Genomic DNA, 18606 nt, shown 5'->3' with positions numbered 1-18606 from the left:
ACTTAAACACTTCAACAACCTCTCTCATACACTTTCCTACTACACTTTCCTACTCATACACTTTCCTACTACAAGTAAGACCAATGCGATGGGAAGAACCCACCTACACTCAATGGTTTCTCTGATGTGGAGTGGAATACCAGATGCACCCAAAGAGAGAAGGGAAAAGATGCCAGGAGTCAAAACAGAGAGAAATAACTGCAATTGGCACCGGAGGCTGCATTCATAGATTTTCCCTTATAGAGCAAACACAACACTGGGATGAACAACAAGCCCCCAAACAAACACACACACAAAAATATGCAGTAAACTGGATCAACCTCATTACCCCTCAGGGGAAACAATGAGAATTACCTCATAAGGTAAAAATTAATGTGGTCTTTCACAAATCTCTAGGAAATTAACTCAAATCAATTTTATTATGAAGCTTTTTTCAACATGTACCTGAATACACACGTAGGGATTTATCTTATACATCAGATAATCTTGTGAACATAATGGATACCAAATAATACCAAAGGCCCCTCAGGCTCATAACCAACCAACACTAACAACACCATACAAACAGAAGCTAAAGGATTTGTCAATTTTGTAATTCTTCCCTTGGACAAGTTTCTCTATCCTAATTAGAAAGGTAAGTAAAGTTAACTACTTCTAGAGGGCTGGGCAGAAAGGCTCTTGAAAACATGCAGAAAAACGGAGGAGCACAAGCAAACATGTGACAATCCGAAGACGGATCCAGTGGGATTAAATGACCTGAAGCACCACTGCAAGGCAGAGACCCCAAGGGTGAACACAGAGCATCCTCAATGGATCTGCCCAAACCAGACTATTCGTGAAGGGCTCAAGAGCTTGGCTCACAATTCTAACTCCACCCATAACAGAAGAGCTCAAAGACAAAGAGCTAGAACAAATTATGTGTAAAGATAAACAAAACATGTGTGTAAAGATAAATAAAAGCAACTAATCTAGAAAGATTTTCCAAATTCATGACAGTTTTTTTTAAATAAAACTCCTTCTCACTTGTTGGGATGAGCACTGGGCATTGTATGGAAACCGATTTGATAACAAATTATATTATAAAAAAGAAAAAAGAAAAAGAAAACATCACATTCAGTCTATCACCACAATAAATACATACATACATACCTCCTAAAATTGCAGGTGCTACCTAAATCCATTAAGGATAGGAAAATGAACATGCTTTCACTTTATAATGATAAATCTAAAATGTTTCCCAAGAATCAGAGAAATAGTATGAGTGGGAAATAGTCTTCCCACACAGCCTTTTACAAAATCCTCGAATCACTAAGATGTGTTTGCCTTAGTCTTGCCTGAAGACTGCAGAAAATGATAGTAACAAAAACCCTGTTGTCAAGATTAGTAATTACATACACTAATTAAGCAAATAGTAATTTGTTGGTTTTTAATTCTAAACAATCATATTATATTTTACACACAGAAAATGCTGTCATCATGCAAGAAATGAAATATAAGTAAGTTTTCCAGGTAGCAGAAATTAGCCCTTTAAGTTTATATATTAATTGTTGGTAAAAATTTCCATAAAATCATTCTATCTCAACCAAAGTAAAGGATGTAATAGTTTTGTTTTTAAACTCTGCAGAGCCACAACTGTAAATATAATTAAAATAATCTGTTGTAACACAGTGAAGCTGTGTGGGCCTCTGGGGTGTAGAGGTCTGTTTGCTCCTACATACAACTACTCCTAGAAACTCCTACTTTCTACCTCCCACTTACTAATCCGGGAAGAATTAGAGGTTGTCAAGGGAAACCAGAAAGCTGAGAAGCAAGCTTGTTCAATCAGTAACTTTAACAATATACATAATTTAAAGTCAAGAGGCTCTGTTCTAAGGTTTGCAACACAGGGACTCTCGAATCTCAAAGCATTGGTAGATTAATAGCTGCCATTTCCTTGTGATTCAGAGGTCTTTTTAGACTTATTTGCAAGTTACAGAGCTGTGTTTTGGTCAAATGACGTGAATTTTGGAAGACTTACCTGATTGCAGTGTTCTGTGCCAGATCTCGTAACATGGGGACAGGAGAACATACTATTCTAAAGACAAGGAAGACAGTTAAGTTGTAGCCTTCTGGATACGTGGAAGTAAGATATTACTTTAGGAAAGAGAACTCATTAAAATGTACCAACAAAAACAACATAACCAATTATAGCTTTCAAAAGGACCCTGTCTTCCTTGTTTGTAATCTCCTTAACAGAGAACTATTTTCTGCAAAAGGCTCCTATCAGAATTTGTAAAGGATACAAACAAATCAAAAAAGGGGCGTCAGGGGAACAAATAACCAAACAGAAGAATAGAACAGGCACTTTTTAAATGAGGAAAACCAACTGGTTAATAAATATACCATATGGCATTTGATTTCATTAGTAATCAGAGAAAGGCAACTGTAAGCCAACAGGCATCCACTAAATTGACAAAAATTAAGGTGATGACAATTCCAAAGGTTTGCAGGAATGCAGAGCAACACCTCTCACAAACTGCCACTGAGATTATAAAATAGTGTAATCACTTTGGAAAACCATCCAATATTATGTAGAAAAGAAGATACACATACTCTGTGACCAAGAATTCCCAAACTCTGATCTCAGAACCCCTTTAAAACATTCCTAAAAATCAAGGACCTCAAAAAGCTTTTGCTTACATTGGTTATGTCTATCAATATATACCTTTTAAAAATTAAAACTACAAAATTTCTAAAATACTAATTTAAAGATAACAATAAACCTATAACATAAATAACATTTTTAATGAAAAACTATATTTTACAAAATGAAAAAAAAAATAACGAGAAGTGTCATTGTCTTACATTTCTGAAAATTTCTTTAATATCTGGTTTAATATCTATCTTAATAGCTGGATTCTCTTATCTGCTTCTGATTTAATCTCCTAAGATATCTATCACACTACATTCAGTTTCTGGAAAACTCCATTGTACACTCAAGAGAGAAAGAGAGTGAGAAAAGCAAATATATCACAGCATCTTAGTATTATCATGAAAATAATTTTGACCTCATGGATCTCCTGAAAGGGCTTTAGGAACCCCCAGGGCTCCCTATACACAGTGACACAGCCACTGGGTTGAAGAGCTGGGCTCTCACCCCAAGTCTTTTTCATAGTGCAGCAGGTTTTCTGTTGTTTTGTTTTCTCACTATTACTAGAAAATAAAACATGTAGGCAACAAAGACAAAATGCTAACTAAACTTCTTCCCAGTTGTACCAATTTACACAAATGAATGCTTACTGATCTGGAAGAACGGCTTCTTCATCCAAAGAAAATTTTCCTTGCATTCCATGACATAGTTCAGGAGGTACATCCACTGGCTGTGGAAAAATGCATTCTTGATCATATATCCAGAAGAATGGAAAGCAGGGACTCACACGTCTACTTGTACACCAATGCCCATAGAAGCACTATTCTTAAAAGCCAGGAGGAGGAAACAACCCAAGTTCCCATCAACAGATGAATGGATAAACAAAATGTGGTATATACACACAATGGCCATTAAAGGAATGAAATTCTGACACCTGCTACAACATGGATGAACCCTGAAAACATTAAGCTAAGTAAAGTAAGTCAGACACAAGAGGACAAATACTGCATGATTCCATCTATATGAGTTACCAAGAACAGGTGAATTCTTAGACAGAAAGTAGAATAGAAGTTACCAAAAGTAAGAGGAGAGGAGAATGGAGATGTATCATTTAATATTGTTTAATGGATACCCAGTTCTGGAACTGGACAGTGGTGATGGCTGTACAACACTGTACACAGGCTTAATGCCAAAAAATCACACACTTTTTAAGGGTTTTTAAAAAGTTAAAATGGTACACTTGTTTCTGTTTTATCAAAATTTAAAAAATGCATTTCTGATTAATCAAATAATTACACTGTCTAAAAACACCTCATGATGGAAAAAGAGACCATACCTCTGTGGAACCTGTCTGATAGAGCTCCAAAATGAAGTCGTGAAGTGGGTGATGTTTCCCCACAAATAAGACATCGCCTCCAAGACTGTTTCTTTTAGCTGGGAGGAAAGTAAGGAAAGAATAAAGATCAAACAATTACATCTGCAAGCACAACTTTTATGAGAAAATGAAACATCTAAATTCTATTTTATTTTTTAAAGTTTATTTATTTTGAGAGAGAATCCCAAGCAGGCTCAGTGCTGTCAGTGCAAAGGCTGACACAGAGCTCGATCTCACAAACCGTGGGATCAAGACTTGAGCTGAGATCAAGAGTCAGATGCTTAACTGACTGGGCCTTTCAGGTACCCCAGGAAATCACCTAAATTTTTAAAACTTAAGTATAAAGTTTACAAAAAATAATGTAAAAGTTATAGGCCAAAATGTGTGAAGCCTCTATAAAAGAAAAATAATTTTTGACAATAAGGTTTCAAAGATCAATGACTATCGGAAAAAATTATCACTAAAAGATATCTGAATATAGTATTGTAAGATAAGGGACAAAGTTATCTGTACAGAACTCATTTGCTTTCTTTAAGAAATATAAAACCATTTCATGAGGAAACCCAAACAAATTATACCATCTGATAACAATGACTATTCTAAGGATGGCTGACAGAGAAATTATTTCTATAGCTTTATCATACTGGTGTTAAATAAATTTCCCAATAGAATCTAGCTTCCCAATTTCCCAATACTTTTAACTATCAGTATTAATGACAAAATGCCACTGTTTATAATAAAACATTTTAGGTTAGCAATCTGAGAGAAAATGCCTGTGTTTGAATCTAACTTTTCAAGCAAACTGTTATTGAGGGGAGATGAAGGGAAGGAGGATGGAGGAAACTAATACAACCCAGTATGGAAAAACACTTTTGTGTGTACGTATCATACAAGAACCAAAAATTCAAAGGATATTCTTGAAGTGCTGCTTTTTAATAAATCTAACAAACACTTGTGAGTTAAAAAAATTATAATTACTATTCAATTTATGGACAATAAATTCTAAGAAGCTGACTTTTCTTATAAAGAAAACATCAAAGGTTTAGGCCTTTATGTGAAATTTGACAAGTGGAAGAAGAGTCTAATTTCATAGGGAAATGTAAAGCCTGTATGATATAGACTCAATGTTGAGATCAAGTGAAAGTACAATTCTTACTCTCTTCTGGAGTGAGGTCTGGGTACACCTCTTCTAGAGCAGCTCGCAGCCTTCGCTCATCCACAAAAGGCAACAGAGCAACACCTGGGGGAAAAATGCACACCAACCACCCAGCTATTAGGATCATCCAAATTCCATTTATCATTGGTCCAAATAAACATTTCTAGTAGAATATCCTTGCTGATGTAAAAACACTTCGAAACTGAACTCTATTTGGTCAAATCTCAGATGCAAATACTTCCCATGTGGTGAGAGAAGACAAAAGTTCTATATATTTTCCATCCTTAAAATGGCTCGTAAGAGCCATGTTTGCAGAATCTTAAGTCTATGATGATAAAATTTTTAAATTAATTGAACAAGTAGCCACCTGGACACGAGTCTTTGTTCTCGCCTTACTTACGAGGATGCCCTTGGGCAAGCCAGTTAATCTGCCAAGGGCTTGAGTTTGTCCTTTCCATCTTTCTGACTTGGTTTTCAACTAAAATACTCAACTAGAATAAATACATGGGATGTCTTCCAGCTCTAAAATTTCACAGTATTTTGTTTACATTTTAAAACCTAGTAACTAATTTATATGCAAGAAGTTTTCAGAGACTTGCTTAAATAACTGTGGGGAGTATTCAGGCTGAAAACTGTTCTCTGGAATGTGCCAGAATTAAGGTAATTGTTTTATTTCAATCTAAATTCATCATTTTCAAAGAAGCACACCAGTAGTACAATGTCTATTACTAGAAAAATATATGAAGTTATTCAATCAAATGTGTATGTTGTACTGTATACAATATAAATAGTCTTTTGGCTAAAAAATTTAAAACAAATGGCAAAGAGTAATGCTAAATAGAGCTAAATAATTTTGAAACTACTGACAGTCAAAACTGCTCTACTTGTGATTGTTCCCTTTAGAATGAGAAATGAAAGCCTCCCCAAGTTGTCATTAATTACTTAGCTACCATATTTTCAAAGTTTAGAAACAAGTTCAATTTCATTACCTAGTAGGGAAACATGTATTTTTTTAAAGTTAAAAAGAAACTAACTTCTAGTGTGAAAAGTGATTTCAATATTAACATCTATCATCTGAGTTAGGCTATTTCATTTACTGGTAAACATCTACACAGAAAAAAAATGTAGGGAGCTTTTCAAGTTTTGTTTAGTCATACACTTAAAACCCAAATTATCAAGCAGACATTCCATCAACTCCAAAAGCCAACTCCAACTGGTCAGCAGCTAATGACAACAATAAGGTTATTAAGCAAAAAATCAGCCCTAATGGCCAGGGTGGGAAGAAATGCATTATACCCAGATATGATAAAGTTAGTGCCTGAGTGAGCTGATAGTAAAAACGACATTACAACCTAAAATTTTCCATAGTGCTTATTTACAGGTAACCTAAGTAGCAGTAAAACTTAGGTAAACATAGTGCTCATACTCTCTGTGTTCAGATCTTAGTTCTATTGCTTTGTGACTTTGATCAAAATACTTAAATTCTCTGTTCATATATATAATACACAACATTCGAAATGACTATGCTATATTTCTCTTATATAAATTAACTAAATATAAAAACACAACATTGAAAGTACACATGTTCAACAAAAGTGTTGTTTTTTTTTTTAAAGCATGTGTATTTATTTTGAGAGAGAGCTCAGCAGGGAAGGGGCAGAGACAGAATCCCAAGCAGGCTCCGCACTGTCAGTACGGAGCCTGAAGCAGGGCTTGATTTCAAGAACCATGAGATCATGACCTGAGCCAAAATCAAGAGTCAGATACTTAACTGACTGAGCCACACAGGTGCTGGAATATTACATGAATACTATAAAAGAACAACAATGCATGTTCAATAAATGTTGAAAATGTACCCAGATATATTTTATCTTCTATCATTTTAAGATGCACTCAAGTTAGGCAAGAACTTAAATGTTACCATTACTTTCAATAAATTTTAAAGACATATGAGAAAAACTGTAATAGTACTAAATTTTACCTTAAAAAAATTTTTTTTATGTTTATTCATTTTTGAAAGACAGAGAGAGATACAGCACAAGCAGGGGTGGGGTGGAGACAGAAGAGGGGAACACAGAATCCGAAGCAGACTCCAGGCTCTGAGCTGTCAGCATAGAGCCCGATGTGGGGCTCAAACTCACGAACGGTGAGATCATGACCTGAGCCAAAGCAGGACGCTCAACCGACTGAGACACCCAGGCACCCCTACAAGAACCCCTGTGTTCTTGCTACAGTCTAATAAATGAAAATACTTACACAAAATATAAAAATATTAAAGGCCTGAATTTCAACCCACCCTAAAATTCATTTAGAATCTCAAGGGACCCCAAATACCCAAAACAACCTTGAAAAAAATAAATAAAGTTGAAGGACTCCCACCACTTGATTCCAAAACTTTCTAAAGCTACAGGAATTAAAACAGTTTGGTACTGGCATAAGATTAGGAATAACAGGGAGCGAAACAGAGAGCCTATCAACAGGCACTCGGATACACGGTCAAATGATCATCAATAAGGGTGCCAGGACCATTTGATGGGAAAAGAGCAGTCTTTTCAACAAATGGTGCTGGGAAATGGATATCTACAGCAGAAGAATGAAATTGGACCCTAACTTTACACCGTATACAAAAATTGCCTCAAAATGGATCAAACCTAAATGTTAAGACCTAACACTATAAAACTCTCAAAAGAAAACAAGGAGGAAGCTTCATGACACTGGATACAGCAATGACTTCTTGGATATGACAACAAAAGCACAGGCAATGACAAAACAGTCCAACAAAAATTGGACTTCATCAAAATTTAAAGCTTTTGTGCGGGGCGCCTGGGTGGCGCAGTCGGTTAAGCGTCCGACTTCAGCCAGGTCACGATCTCGCGGTCCGTGAGTTCGAGCCCCGCGTCGGGCTCTGGGCTGATGGCTCAGAGCCTGGAGCCTGTTTCCGATTCTGTGTCTCCCTCTCTCTCTGCCCCTCCCCCGTTCATGCTCTGTCTCTCTCTGTCCCAAAAATAAATAAACGTTGAAAAAAAAAATTAAAAAAAATAAATAAATAAAATAAAGCTTTTGTGCCTCAAAGGACACTATCAAACAAAGTAAAAAGACAGTCACAAAATGGAAGAAAATAAATGCAAAATCTTATATGAGACTAGTGTCCAAAATATAAAAGTACTCCTACAATACAACAAAAGCACAATTCAAACATGAGCAAAAAACTTGAATAGACATTTCTCCAAAGATGTAGCTAAGCACAAGAAAAGATGCTCAATATGACTAATCATTAGGGAAATGCAAATAAAAAATATAGTAAGATCCCACTTCATAACCATTAGGATGGCTATTACCAAAAAAACAGAAATACACACAAATAAATGGAAAAGATAATCCATGCTTATGGATTGGAAGAATACTGTTAAAATGCCCATACTATCCTAACCAATCTACAGATTTAATGCAATCCCTTATCAAAATATCACTGGCATTTTTCACAAACTAGTTAACAAGGAATCCTACAATTTGCATGAAACCACAAAAAACCCAAATAGCCAAAGCAATCCTGAGAAAGAACAAAGCCAGAGGTATCACACGCCCTGATTTCAAACTATACTACAAAGCTACCGTAATCAAAACAGTATGGTACTCACATGAAAACAGACATACAGACCAACAGAATAAAACACAGAGCCCAGAAAACCCCCACACGTATATGGTCAATTAATTTATGACACAGGAGGCAAGAATATACAATGGAAAAGAAGAGTCTCTTCAACAGATGGTGTGGGGAAAACTGTAAAGCTACATGCAAAAGAATGACCATTTTCTTGCATCATACACACAAATAAACTCAAATGAATTGCAGACGTGAAGGTAAGACCTTAAAGCATAACACTCCTAAAAGACGGTTCTAAAACCAAAGACCCCATAAAAAGGAGAACTACAGAGCAATTTCCCTAATGAACATGGATGCAAAAATTCTCAACAAGATACTAGCCAACTGGATCCAACAATACATTAAAAGAATTATCCATCACAACCAAGTGGGATTTATACCTGGGATATAGGGCTGATTCAATCAATGTGATACATCAAACATCAATAAAAGAACAAGAACCACGTGATCTTCTCAATAGATGCAGAGAAAGCATCTGACAAAATACAGCATCCTTTCTTGATAAAAACCCTCAAGAAAGTAGGCATAGAAGGATCATACCTCATAATCATAAAAGCCATATACAAAAGACCCACCGTTATTATCATCCTTAATGAAGAAAAACTGAGAGCTTTCACCCTAAGTTCAGGAACATGACAGGGATGTCTACTCTCACCACTGTTATTCAACATAGTATTGGAAGTCTTAGCCTCAGCAATCAGACAACACAAAGAAATAAAAGGCATCCAAATCGGCAAGGAGGGAGTCAAAAGTTCACTCTTCACAGACGACATGATACTCTATGTGGAAGATCCAAAAGATTCCACCAAAAAACTGCTAGAACTGATTTATGAATTCACCAATACTGCAAGATATAAAACCAATGCAGAGAAATCGGTTGCATTTCTATACACCAATAATTAAGCGGCAGAAAGAGAAACCAAGGAATCAATCCCATTTACAATTGCACCAAAAACCATAAAAATAAACCTAACCAAAGAGGTGAAAAATCTATACACTGAAAACTATAGAAAGCTTATGAAAGAAATTGAAGAAGACACACAATAAAGGAAAAATATTCCATGCTCATCAATTGGAGGTACAAATATTGTTAAAATGTCGATACTACCCAAAGCAATCTACATGTTCAATGCAATCCCTATCAAAGTAACACCAGAATTCTTCACAGAGCTAGAAGAAATAATCCTAAAATTTGTGTGGAACCAGAAAAGACCCCAAATAGCCAAAGAAATACTGAAAAACAAAGTCCATCACAATTCTGCACTTCAAGCTGTATTACAAAGCTGTAATCATCAAGATAGTATGGTATTGGCACAAAAACAGACACAAGATCAATGGAACACAATAGGGAACCCTGAAATGGACCCACAAACATACAGCCAACTAATCTTTGACAAAGCAGGAAAGACTATCCAATGGAATAAAGATAGTCTCTTCAGCAGACAGTGTTGGGAAAACTGGACAGTGACATATAGAAGGATGAACCTGGACCACTTTCTTATACCATACACAAAAGTACACTCGAAATGGATGAAAGACCTAAATGTCAAGACAGGAAGCCATCAAAATCCTAGTGGAGAAAGCAGGCAAAAACACTCTTTGACCTCAGCTGCAGCAACTTCTTACTCAGCATGTCTTCAGAGGGAAGGGAAACAAAAGCAAAAATGAACTACTGGGACCTCATCAAAATAAAAAGCTTCTGCACAGTGAAGGAAACAATCAGTAAAACTAAAACACAACCGACGCAATGGGAGAAGATATTTGCAAACGACATATCAGATAAAGGGTTAGTATCAAAATCTATAAAGAACTTATCAAACTCAACACCCAAAAAACAAATAATCCAGTGAAGAAATGGGCAAAAGACATGAACAGACGCTTCTCCAAAGAAGACATCAGATGAAAAAATGCCAACCGACACATGAAAAAATGTTCAACATCACTCATCATCAGGGAAACAAACTAAAACCACAAGGAGATACCACCTTACACCTGTCAGAATGGCTAACATTAACAACTCAGGCAACAACAGATGTTGACAAGGATGCAGAGAAAGAGGATCTCTTTTGCACTGCTGGTGGGAATGCAAGCTGGTGCAGCCACTCTGGAAAACAGTGTGGAGGTTCCTCAAAAAATTAAAAATAGAACTACCCTACGACCCAGCAATTGCACTAGTAGGTACTTACCCAAGGGATACAGGTATGCTGTTTTGAAGGGTCACATGCACCCCAATGTTTACAGCAGCACTATCAACAACAGCCAAAGTATGGAAAGAGCCCAAATATCCATCGATAGATGAATGGATAAAGAAGATGTGATATATATATATATACAATGGAGTATCACTCGGCAATCAAAAAGAATTAAATCTTGCCATTTGCAACTACATGGATGGAACTAGAGGGTATTATGCTAAGCAAAATTAGAGAAAGACAAATATCATATGACTTCACCCATATGAGGACTTTAAGATACAACACAGATGAACATAAGGGAAGGGAAGCAAAAATAATATAAAAACAGGGAGGGAGACAAAACATAAGAGACTCTTAAACACAGAGAACAAACTGAGGGTTGCTGGAAGGGTTGTGGGAGGGGGGATGGGCTAAATGGGCAAGGGGCTTTAAGGAGGATGCTTGTTGGAATAAACACTGGATGCTATATGTAGGGGATGAATCACTGGATTCTACTCCTGAGATCATTATTGTACTATATGCTAACTAACTTGGATGTAAGTTAAAATTAAAAAAAAAAAAAAAATCCTAGAAGAAACCGTAAGCTCCTTGACTTCAGTCTTAGTAATAATTTTTTTTTTTTTTTTTTTGGCGAGTGCCCTCAGGCAAGGGCAACAAAAGCCAAAATAAAGGGGACCACATCAAACTAAAAAGCTTGTGTTTCAGCGAAGGATACCACCTACAAAATGAAAAGGCAACCTACTGAATGGGAGAAGGTATTTGCAAATCATACATCCAGTAAGGGGTTGATATCTAAAATATATAAAGAACTTGTACAACTTAATACCAAAAAAACCAACTCAATTAAAAAATGAGCAGATGTGAACAGATATTTTTCCAAAGACATGCAGATGGCGAACAGACACATAAAAAGCTGTTCAGTATCACTAATCATCAGGGAAATTCAAGTCAAAACCACAGTGAGATATCACTTCACATCTTTAAGAATGGCTATTATCAAAAAGACAAGAAAATAACAAGTGTTTGTGAGAATGTGGAGAAAAGGGAACCCTCATACACTGTCGGTGGAAATGGACACTGGTGCAGCCACTATGGAAAACAGTATGAAGGTTTCTCAAAAATTAAAAATAGAATGAATGTATGGTCCAGCAATTCCCACTTCTGGCTATTGATCCAAAGAAAACAAAAACACCAATCTGAAGAGATATATGCACCCCTTTGTTTACTGCAGCATTATTTACAACAGCCAAGGTACGGAAGCAACCCAAGTGTCCTTAGACGAATGGGTAAAGAAGATATATACAATGAAATATTAGTCACAAAAACGAATGAAAGCTTACCATTTCCAAAAACATCAATGTACCTACGAGGTATAATGCTAAATGAAACAAGTCCCAACAGAGAAAGACAAATACTGTATGATTTCACTTATATGTGTAATCTAAAAAAAAAAAAAAAACCCCAAACAAATGAGCAAACAAAACAAAACAGCAACAGACTCATAGATATAGGAAACAAACTGTTGGTTACCAGAGGGGAAAGCAGGTGAGGGGGCAGGCAAACTAGATGAAGTGGATTGAGAGGTATATGCTTCTAGTTATAAGTCAGTCATGGGTATGTTATACTGCATAGGAATACACTCAATAGTACTGTAATAACTTTGTATGGTGACAGACGGTAATGAGACTTAATCATGGGAATTATTTCATAATGTATAAAAATAGCAAATCACCATGATGTACACCTGAAAGAGGGTATTATATGTCAATTATACTTCAATAAAAAATACCTAAAAGCCATTTACCGAATAAAGAAAAGAAAATAACAAATGTTAGCAGGGATGTGAAGAAATTGTAGCCATTGTGCATTGCCTCACTTTTCCTCCGGATGATTTATACTACAATGGTATATACAGAAAGCAAGACATCTGCACACTTATATACTTACTTACTTGACATTTACATAAGTATACTTATATACTTATATTTTTACTTCACTCCCTTTTATTCTCCTATGCCTCCACTCCCTGTAATCAAAGCATTCTCCACAAAGCACCTTCAAAAACAATCTAAGACTCCAATCCGTTTACATATAACAAAATATGACCACAGAGCATACTTGCTAACCTCAATCAATGGGTTACATTTCCCATTATCATTCCATTAAAGAAATAATGAAACGTCTTTCACTACATAAACCAAAAGTCAACCCTAGAAATCTCATAAAATGATTTTCAAATGAATACCCCTTTGTCTCACAATTCTGAGTCATGTTATTGGTCATCTGCACCAGAGGAAATAACCAAGGAAAAAGTAAACACATAACTTTACCAAATTGATTATCTTAGAAAAATATATGGGGGAAGAAAAGATTAAAATGATTGCTGAAAAGGGCTTTGGCATGAAATAATAGTTGACTTACTGTGTGACAGAATTCTTTATTGTGTTTTACATTCAGTCATCATCACACATTTGCTGAGTGGTAAACAGTACCTTAAATTTAGTAGTACTAATTTAAAATTGACATTCTTATAAAAACTGTAAACAGAAGGAATGAGAAAATAACAGCTAACTAAACAAACAGGAAATGATTACTGTCAAGTATTTAAAACTAAATTTCTTATACATTTTTCATCTTCAAATTTCCATGGGGTATAAGTGAATCTCCACAAGGACACAACCATGTTTTTTTATTTGTCAGCAATCTTACAAGGTGCCAATGAGCTACAGACTAGGAGCAAGTCCCAAGTCCCATTAATCAATCACAAAAGAGACAAAAGACAGAATGATTAATCTCTTTCAGTCTAATTTACTGTTTATCAGAATGTTACTAATTACTACTAATCACTGATAATCCCAGGTCAGATGGAAAAAAATGAAATTTTCACATGTAATTCTTAAAATATTTACTTTTTTAAATTATTTTTTATTATGTTTCTTTATTTTTGAGAGGCAGACAGAGACAGAGCATGAGCATGGAATGGGTAGAGATAGACAGAGACACAGAACCTGAAGCAGGCTCCAGACTCTGAGCTGTCAGCACAGAGGCTGACACGGGGCTTGAACTCATGAACCATGAGATCATGACCTGAACTGAAGTCGGACACTCAACCAACTGAGCCACCTAGGCGCCCTAAAATATTTATCTTTTTAAAAAAACTTTAATATTTTGAGAGACAGAGAAAGCGTGAATAGGGGAGGGGCAGAGAGGAAGACAGAGAGAATCCCAAGCCGGCTTCAAACTGTCAGTGCAGAGCCTGATACGGGACTCGAACCCATGAGTGAGTTCATGACTTGAGCCAAAGTTGGACGCTTAACTGACTAATCCACCCAGGTGTCCCAAAATATTTCTCTTTCACAGAAATTCTTTCATCCCATAAATTATGTTTTCTTACAGTTTACCAAAAAGAGAAAATTATTTTAACAAAAAGGAATAACGTCTAAATTTTACCTTGCCATGCATATTTCTTCCCATTCAAATCAATAGCAAAATCTTCAGGGTAGAAGTCAATTATACTAGAATCCTGTATCAGGGAGAAAAATAAAGATTCAAAACAAAAGTCACACATGCACGAGTTATAAAGAATTTGACATTTCTTTCATTCATGTTATCAGGCCCGATGAGAAAATGAGGTTTTATTCCTTCAAAAACTCTTGTTATTAAGATATCAAGTCATTAACCCCAGTAGGAAAACAAAATTAACAATTTTATTTAAAAAATGGGGGGCGGGAAGGCATTATTATAGAAAAATTTTAGAACTGACAACTGTGAACCCAAGACAGTCAATGAAGAGTTTACAGACTCTAATAATTCCTACTTCATGCCAGGGTCTCCCCTGCTTTCTATCTGGCACATAAAACAAGCGCAGAGATGATCTGAGGTAGCCCAGTCTGAACTCTGGAAGCCACTACACATGGTGGAAATAAATAAAAATAATAACTTACAGGTAGGCTGAGAACAAAGTAACTGTTACAAGAATTTCTCCCAGGGGCCTCTGGGTGGCTCAGTCATTTAAGTGTCCGACTGCAGCTCAGGTCATGATCTCGCAGTTTGTGAGTTCGAGCCCCACATTGGGCTCTCTGCAGTCAGCATGGAACCCGCTTCAGATCCTTTGTTCCCCTCTCTCTCTGTCCCTCCCCCACTCACGTGTGCTTGCTCTCAAAAATAAAAATACACATTAAAAAAAAAGAATTTCTCCCCAACACAAATTAATTTTATTTGCTGGGTAAGGGTTCTGATGACCAAGGAAAGTAGAAAATAAAAAGGTGAAAAGTATAGAGAACTCAGTACGAAGACACTTACGGGATCACTCATGAGCTTCCGCCATGATGGAGGTAGAAAGTTACCACTTGCAGCTGGAAAAACTCCCATAAGTTGTTCCAGTGGTTTAAACTGCAAGAAAGAAAAAAAGTTTAAGATAAAATACACAATTTTTATCTAAGCCAAAATTCTATTAATTTTATGACTCTAAATAACTAGGCTTACCGGTTTAGTGCCCTTCTCAAAATCAGATGGCATGTCTGCAATTCCTTCAAAGTCTGAAGCAAATGGTGCATAATGGAATGGATAATACCATTTCCAGGAAGCACAGCCCTAGAATCATCACCAAAAAACAAAACAAAAACAAAAAAACAAAAAACAACAAAAAAACCCAAACCCAAAAACCTATGTTCAGTATGGACACAGTAAAGCAAACAAAACTTAAGAGTATTATTAACCTATAATATTCTATTTGTAAAACACGACTTCCAGTGCACATTCCATATACTAATTTTTTCCTATAAGTCCTAAAAGTTGTTTTGATTAACTGAACTTTTACTTTATATCAATGGCTCCTTGATTTAGAAACTACTGCATGGGGTACGTGGGTGGTTCAGTTGGTTGAGCATCTGACACTTGATTCTGACTCAGGTCATGATCCCAGGGTCCTGGGATTGAGCTCCACATGGGGCTCCATGCTGAGTGTGGAGCCTACTTAAGATCTACCCCCCCCACACACACTCTTTCTTTCCCCTCCTCCCTCCCTCTGGCCCCTTCCCCCCTTGTGCTTTCTCTAAAAATAAAAATCTTTTTTTCTTTTTAAAGTTTATTTGAGAGAGAGCACGTGTGCATGCAAACGAGCTGGGGAGGGGCAGGGAGAGAAGAGAGAATCCCAAGCAAGCTCCACACTATCAGCACAGGGCCTGATGAGGGACTCAATCTCATGAACCATGAGATCATGACCTGAGCCTAGATCAAGAGTCAGACACTTAACTGACTGAGGTACCCAGGCACCCCCCACCAGAAAAAAAACAAAACAAAACAAAAAAACAAAAAAAAACCACAAACTACTGCAAAGCATTTTTAATAATTAGTAGTTAACACCAAACTTTATATTTACAAACAAATTTGGTGAAGATTTTTATCCTTAAAATGTGCTTGGTGGTATTTCTTTCCAATTCTACAGCTGCCATCACCAAACAGAATGAAGAGCGGTGGTAGCTGGCACTTACCTATAGCATATAGATGGTAAGGCACATCACTGAAACAGTGACTGAGTAAAACTGCCAACAAAAGTTTCATTTTACAATTCCCTATTACATTTTCATTGTGACAACTTTCTCTTTACTATAAAAATATTTAAGTAAACCTATCAAAAAGAAAACAGTAAGTTTTACTGATAGAAAAGTCCTCCTAATATGTTTTGATTCTATGCCTAGGGAATTAAAATCTTGAGGACGAAAGTAAAACATGAATTTGCAGTATTTTACAACCTAATTTAATGCATCCAAATTACACTTTCCACTTAATGACAAACTCCATCTTTTCTCAGATCACACCAAACCTAACTTGTTTTGCTCTCCAAGAACAAAACCAGGTATTAACTACTAGTGTTACAATCCCCTCTATGTCTACCTAATCTCTCACACTCTGACATCTCAATTATCAACAGCTTAAAGTCAGATACAGATTACTCCAATTATCATGCATTTCATGTAACATCACTACATTACACGGAGGAAATGGTATCATTCAAATGTCTTTCAAATTCTTACTAGTATTTTCTAGGCTTTGTCCTTTGTTCAGTCATTTAGTGACTGTCTATTAATTACTTAGTTATTTTTAATTTCCAATTAAAAAACCATTATACTTTAATCACGTTAAAGACAAAGTACACTCAACCATACTACTTGACGCCGAAATCTTTAATAAGCAAAACAAAAATTATCTTTGTTTATATATTAACACTTGAGAAGCTTCAAAGGGTTTACAAACAAATATTATTTAAGGTAATGAATTTCTGAACAAGAAGCTTTTAAAAAAATGAGTCTGGATTTAATTTCATAACACAGCTCAATAATACACATTATTATAGAAATTACTATCTTCCTTAAATGATTAGGTAGGTTTAGAGGAAAATATTCTCTGTACCTGGTAATAATATCGAAGAACCCAGCAGAGCCCCTCAACGTAAGACTGTACAACTTTACGACGGAATTTCTCATCAGCTGCATCAACATCAAATTTGTTCTTGTAGTACCGCTGTTTCCAACCAGCTTCCCATAGCCTAAAATCCAGGCAAAGCCGGTTCATGTCGAATTAATACTTTCAGTAATTGTTCACCGATTTATCACCCAAACCATTTTATATTTAATATCCAGGTGAAATGTTAATGAGTTAAGCAGTAATGCTAACACAGCTTCATTTAATTAATCACTTCTAAAAGCCCACTTACACAGGACTTATTATCAACTTAAGAGATAAACATCAAAAACCCAAATGATGATTCTAGTAAGACCATTAGAAAGCAACATTTTGGAAAAAGAATAACTATTTATTAAAGTAGATACTGAGTATTTGTGTGCTCAAATGTTAATACTGTTTTACATGTTTTTTGATTGTGGACCAATTCTAAAACTACATTTTAAGATTCAAATACTGAAGATATTTCAAGGTCCTCCATTTGTAAAATACATTTAAACTAAATAAAGGAAGCCAATCAAATTACTTAAAAAAAAGAGTTACATGTGTAATTTTTTAAAAGGTAAAAATGGTTTATAAGATAATCTAGGAACCAGGCAGAAAATTATGTTTATATCTACTTTCCCCATCCGTGGGCCTTATTCTTCTTTCAGCTAAGAGCTGTTGGCTTAAGGGAAGGACACATAAACACATATATGCATGTTCTGGTAAAACTTAGAAGTAGGTTCACTTCTAATTCACTAAATTCTCATTTGTCATTGACAATACATGTGAACTATACGTTTTTCACTCAAAAGTATATATATATATTTTTAAATACTCATTTTTCATTCTCTGAAAGATTTAAACATTTTATCGAAGAACACAAAGAAGCCAAAGAACACTAAAAAAACAAATCAAGACAGATCAAGAACATCAAGATGATTCTCATTTAAGGGCTATTTTCTACCATGTGCCACATCTTACAAATTGCAGTCATGTTCCAGAATACACCACATCAATTTTAATTTCCTCCCACCTGCCCCAAGGATTCACAGGACATCACTTAGGAGAAATATCCTCTATGATGCAGACTGTAATTGTTTTACAGAAAATATTAATGAAATACATGTTAAGGGTCCCAAG

The 18606-nt window shown here is 35.8% G+C and overlaps 1 protein-coding gene across 1 annotated transcript in view; it reads right to left on the bottom strand.

Annotated features, from left to right (window-relative positions):
* The window catches only part of XRN2 (5'-3' exoribonuclease 2), an 80622-nt gene that overhangs the window by 27370 nt on the left and 34646 nt on the right, over positions 1 to 18606 (bottom strand). The window contains exons 17-24 of the mRNA XM_030310206.2: positions 17431 to 17566; positions 15505 to 15612; positions 15322 to 15411; positions 14470 to 14542; positions 5161 to 5244; positions 3966 to 4063; positions 3280 to 3359; positions 2018 to 2074 (exon numbers count right to left, since the gene is read on the bottom strand). Coding sequence (XP_030166066.1) covers positions 2018 to 2074; positions 3280 to 3359; positions 3966 to 4063; positions 5161 to 5244; positions 14470 to 14542; positions 15322 to 15411; positions 15505 to 15612; positions 17431 to 17566 — 726 coding nt within the window. The remainder of the gene's footprint in view (positions 1 to 2017; positions 2075 to 3279; positions 3360 to 3965; positions 4064 to 5160; positions 5245 to 14469; positions 14543 to 15321; positions 15412 to 15504; positions 15613 to 17430; positions 17567 to 18606) is intronic.

This window comes from Lynx canadensis, chromosome A3 (genome assembly GCF_007474595.2).
Source record: "Lynx canadensis isolate LIC74 chromosome A3, mLynCan4.pri.v2, whole genome shotgun sequence".
Taxonomy (NCBI): Eukaryota; Metazoa; Chordata; class Mammalia; order Carnivora; family Felidae; genus Lynx; species Lynx canadensis.
The sequence above is the reverse complement of the archived record's forward strand: the minus strand, read 5'-3'. Positions and strand labels throughout refer to the sequence as shown.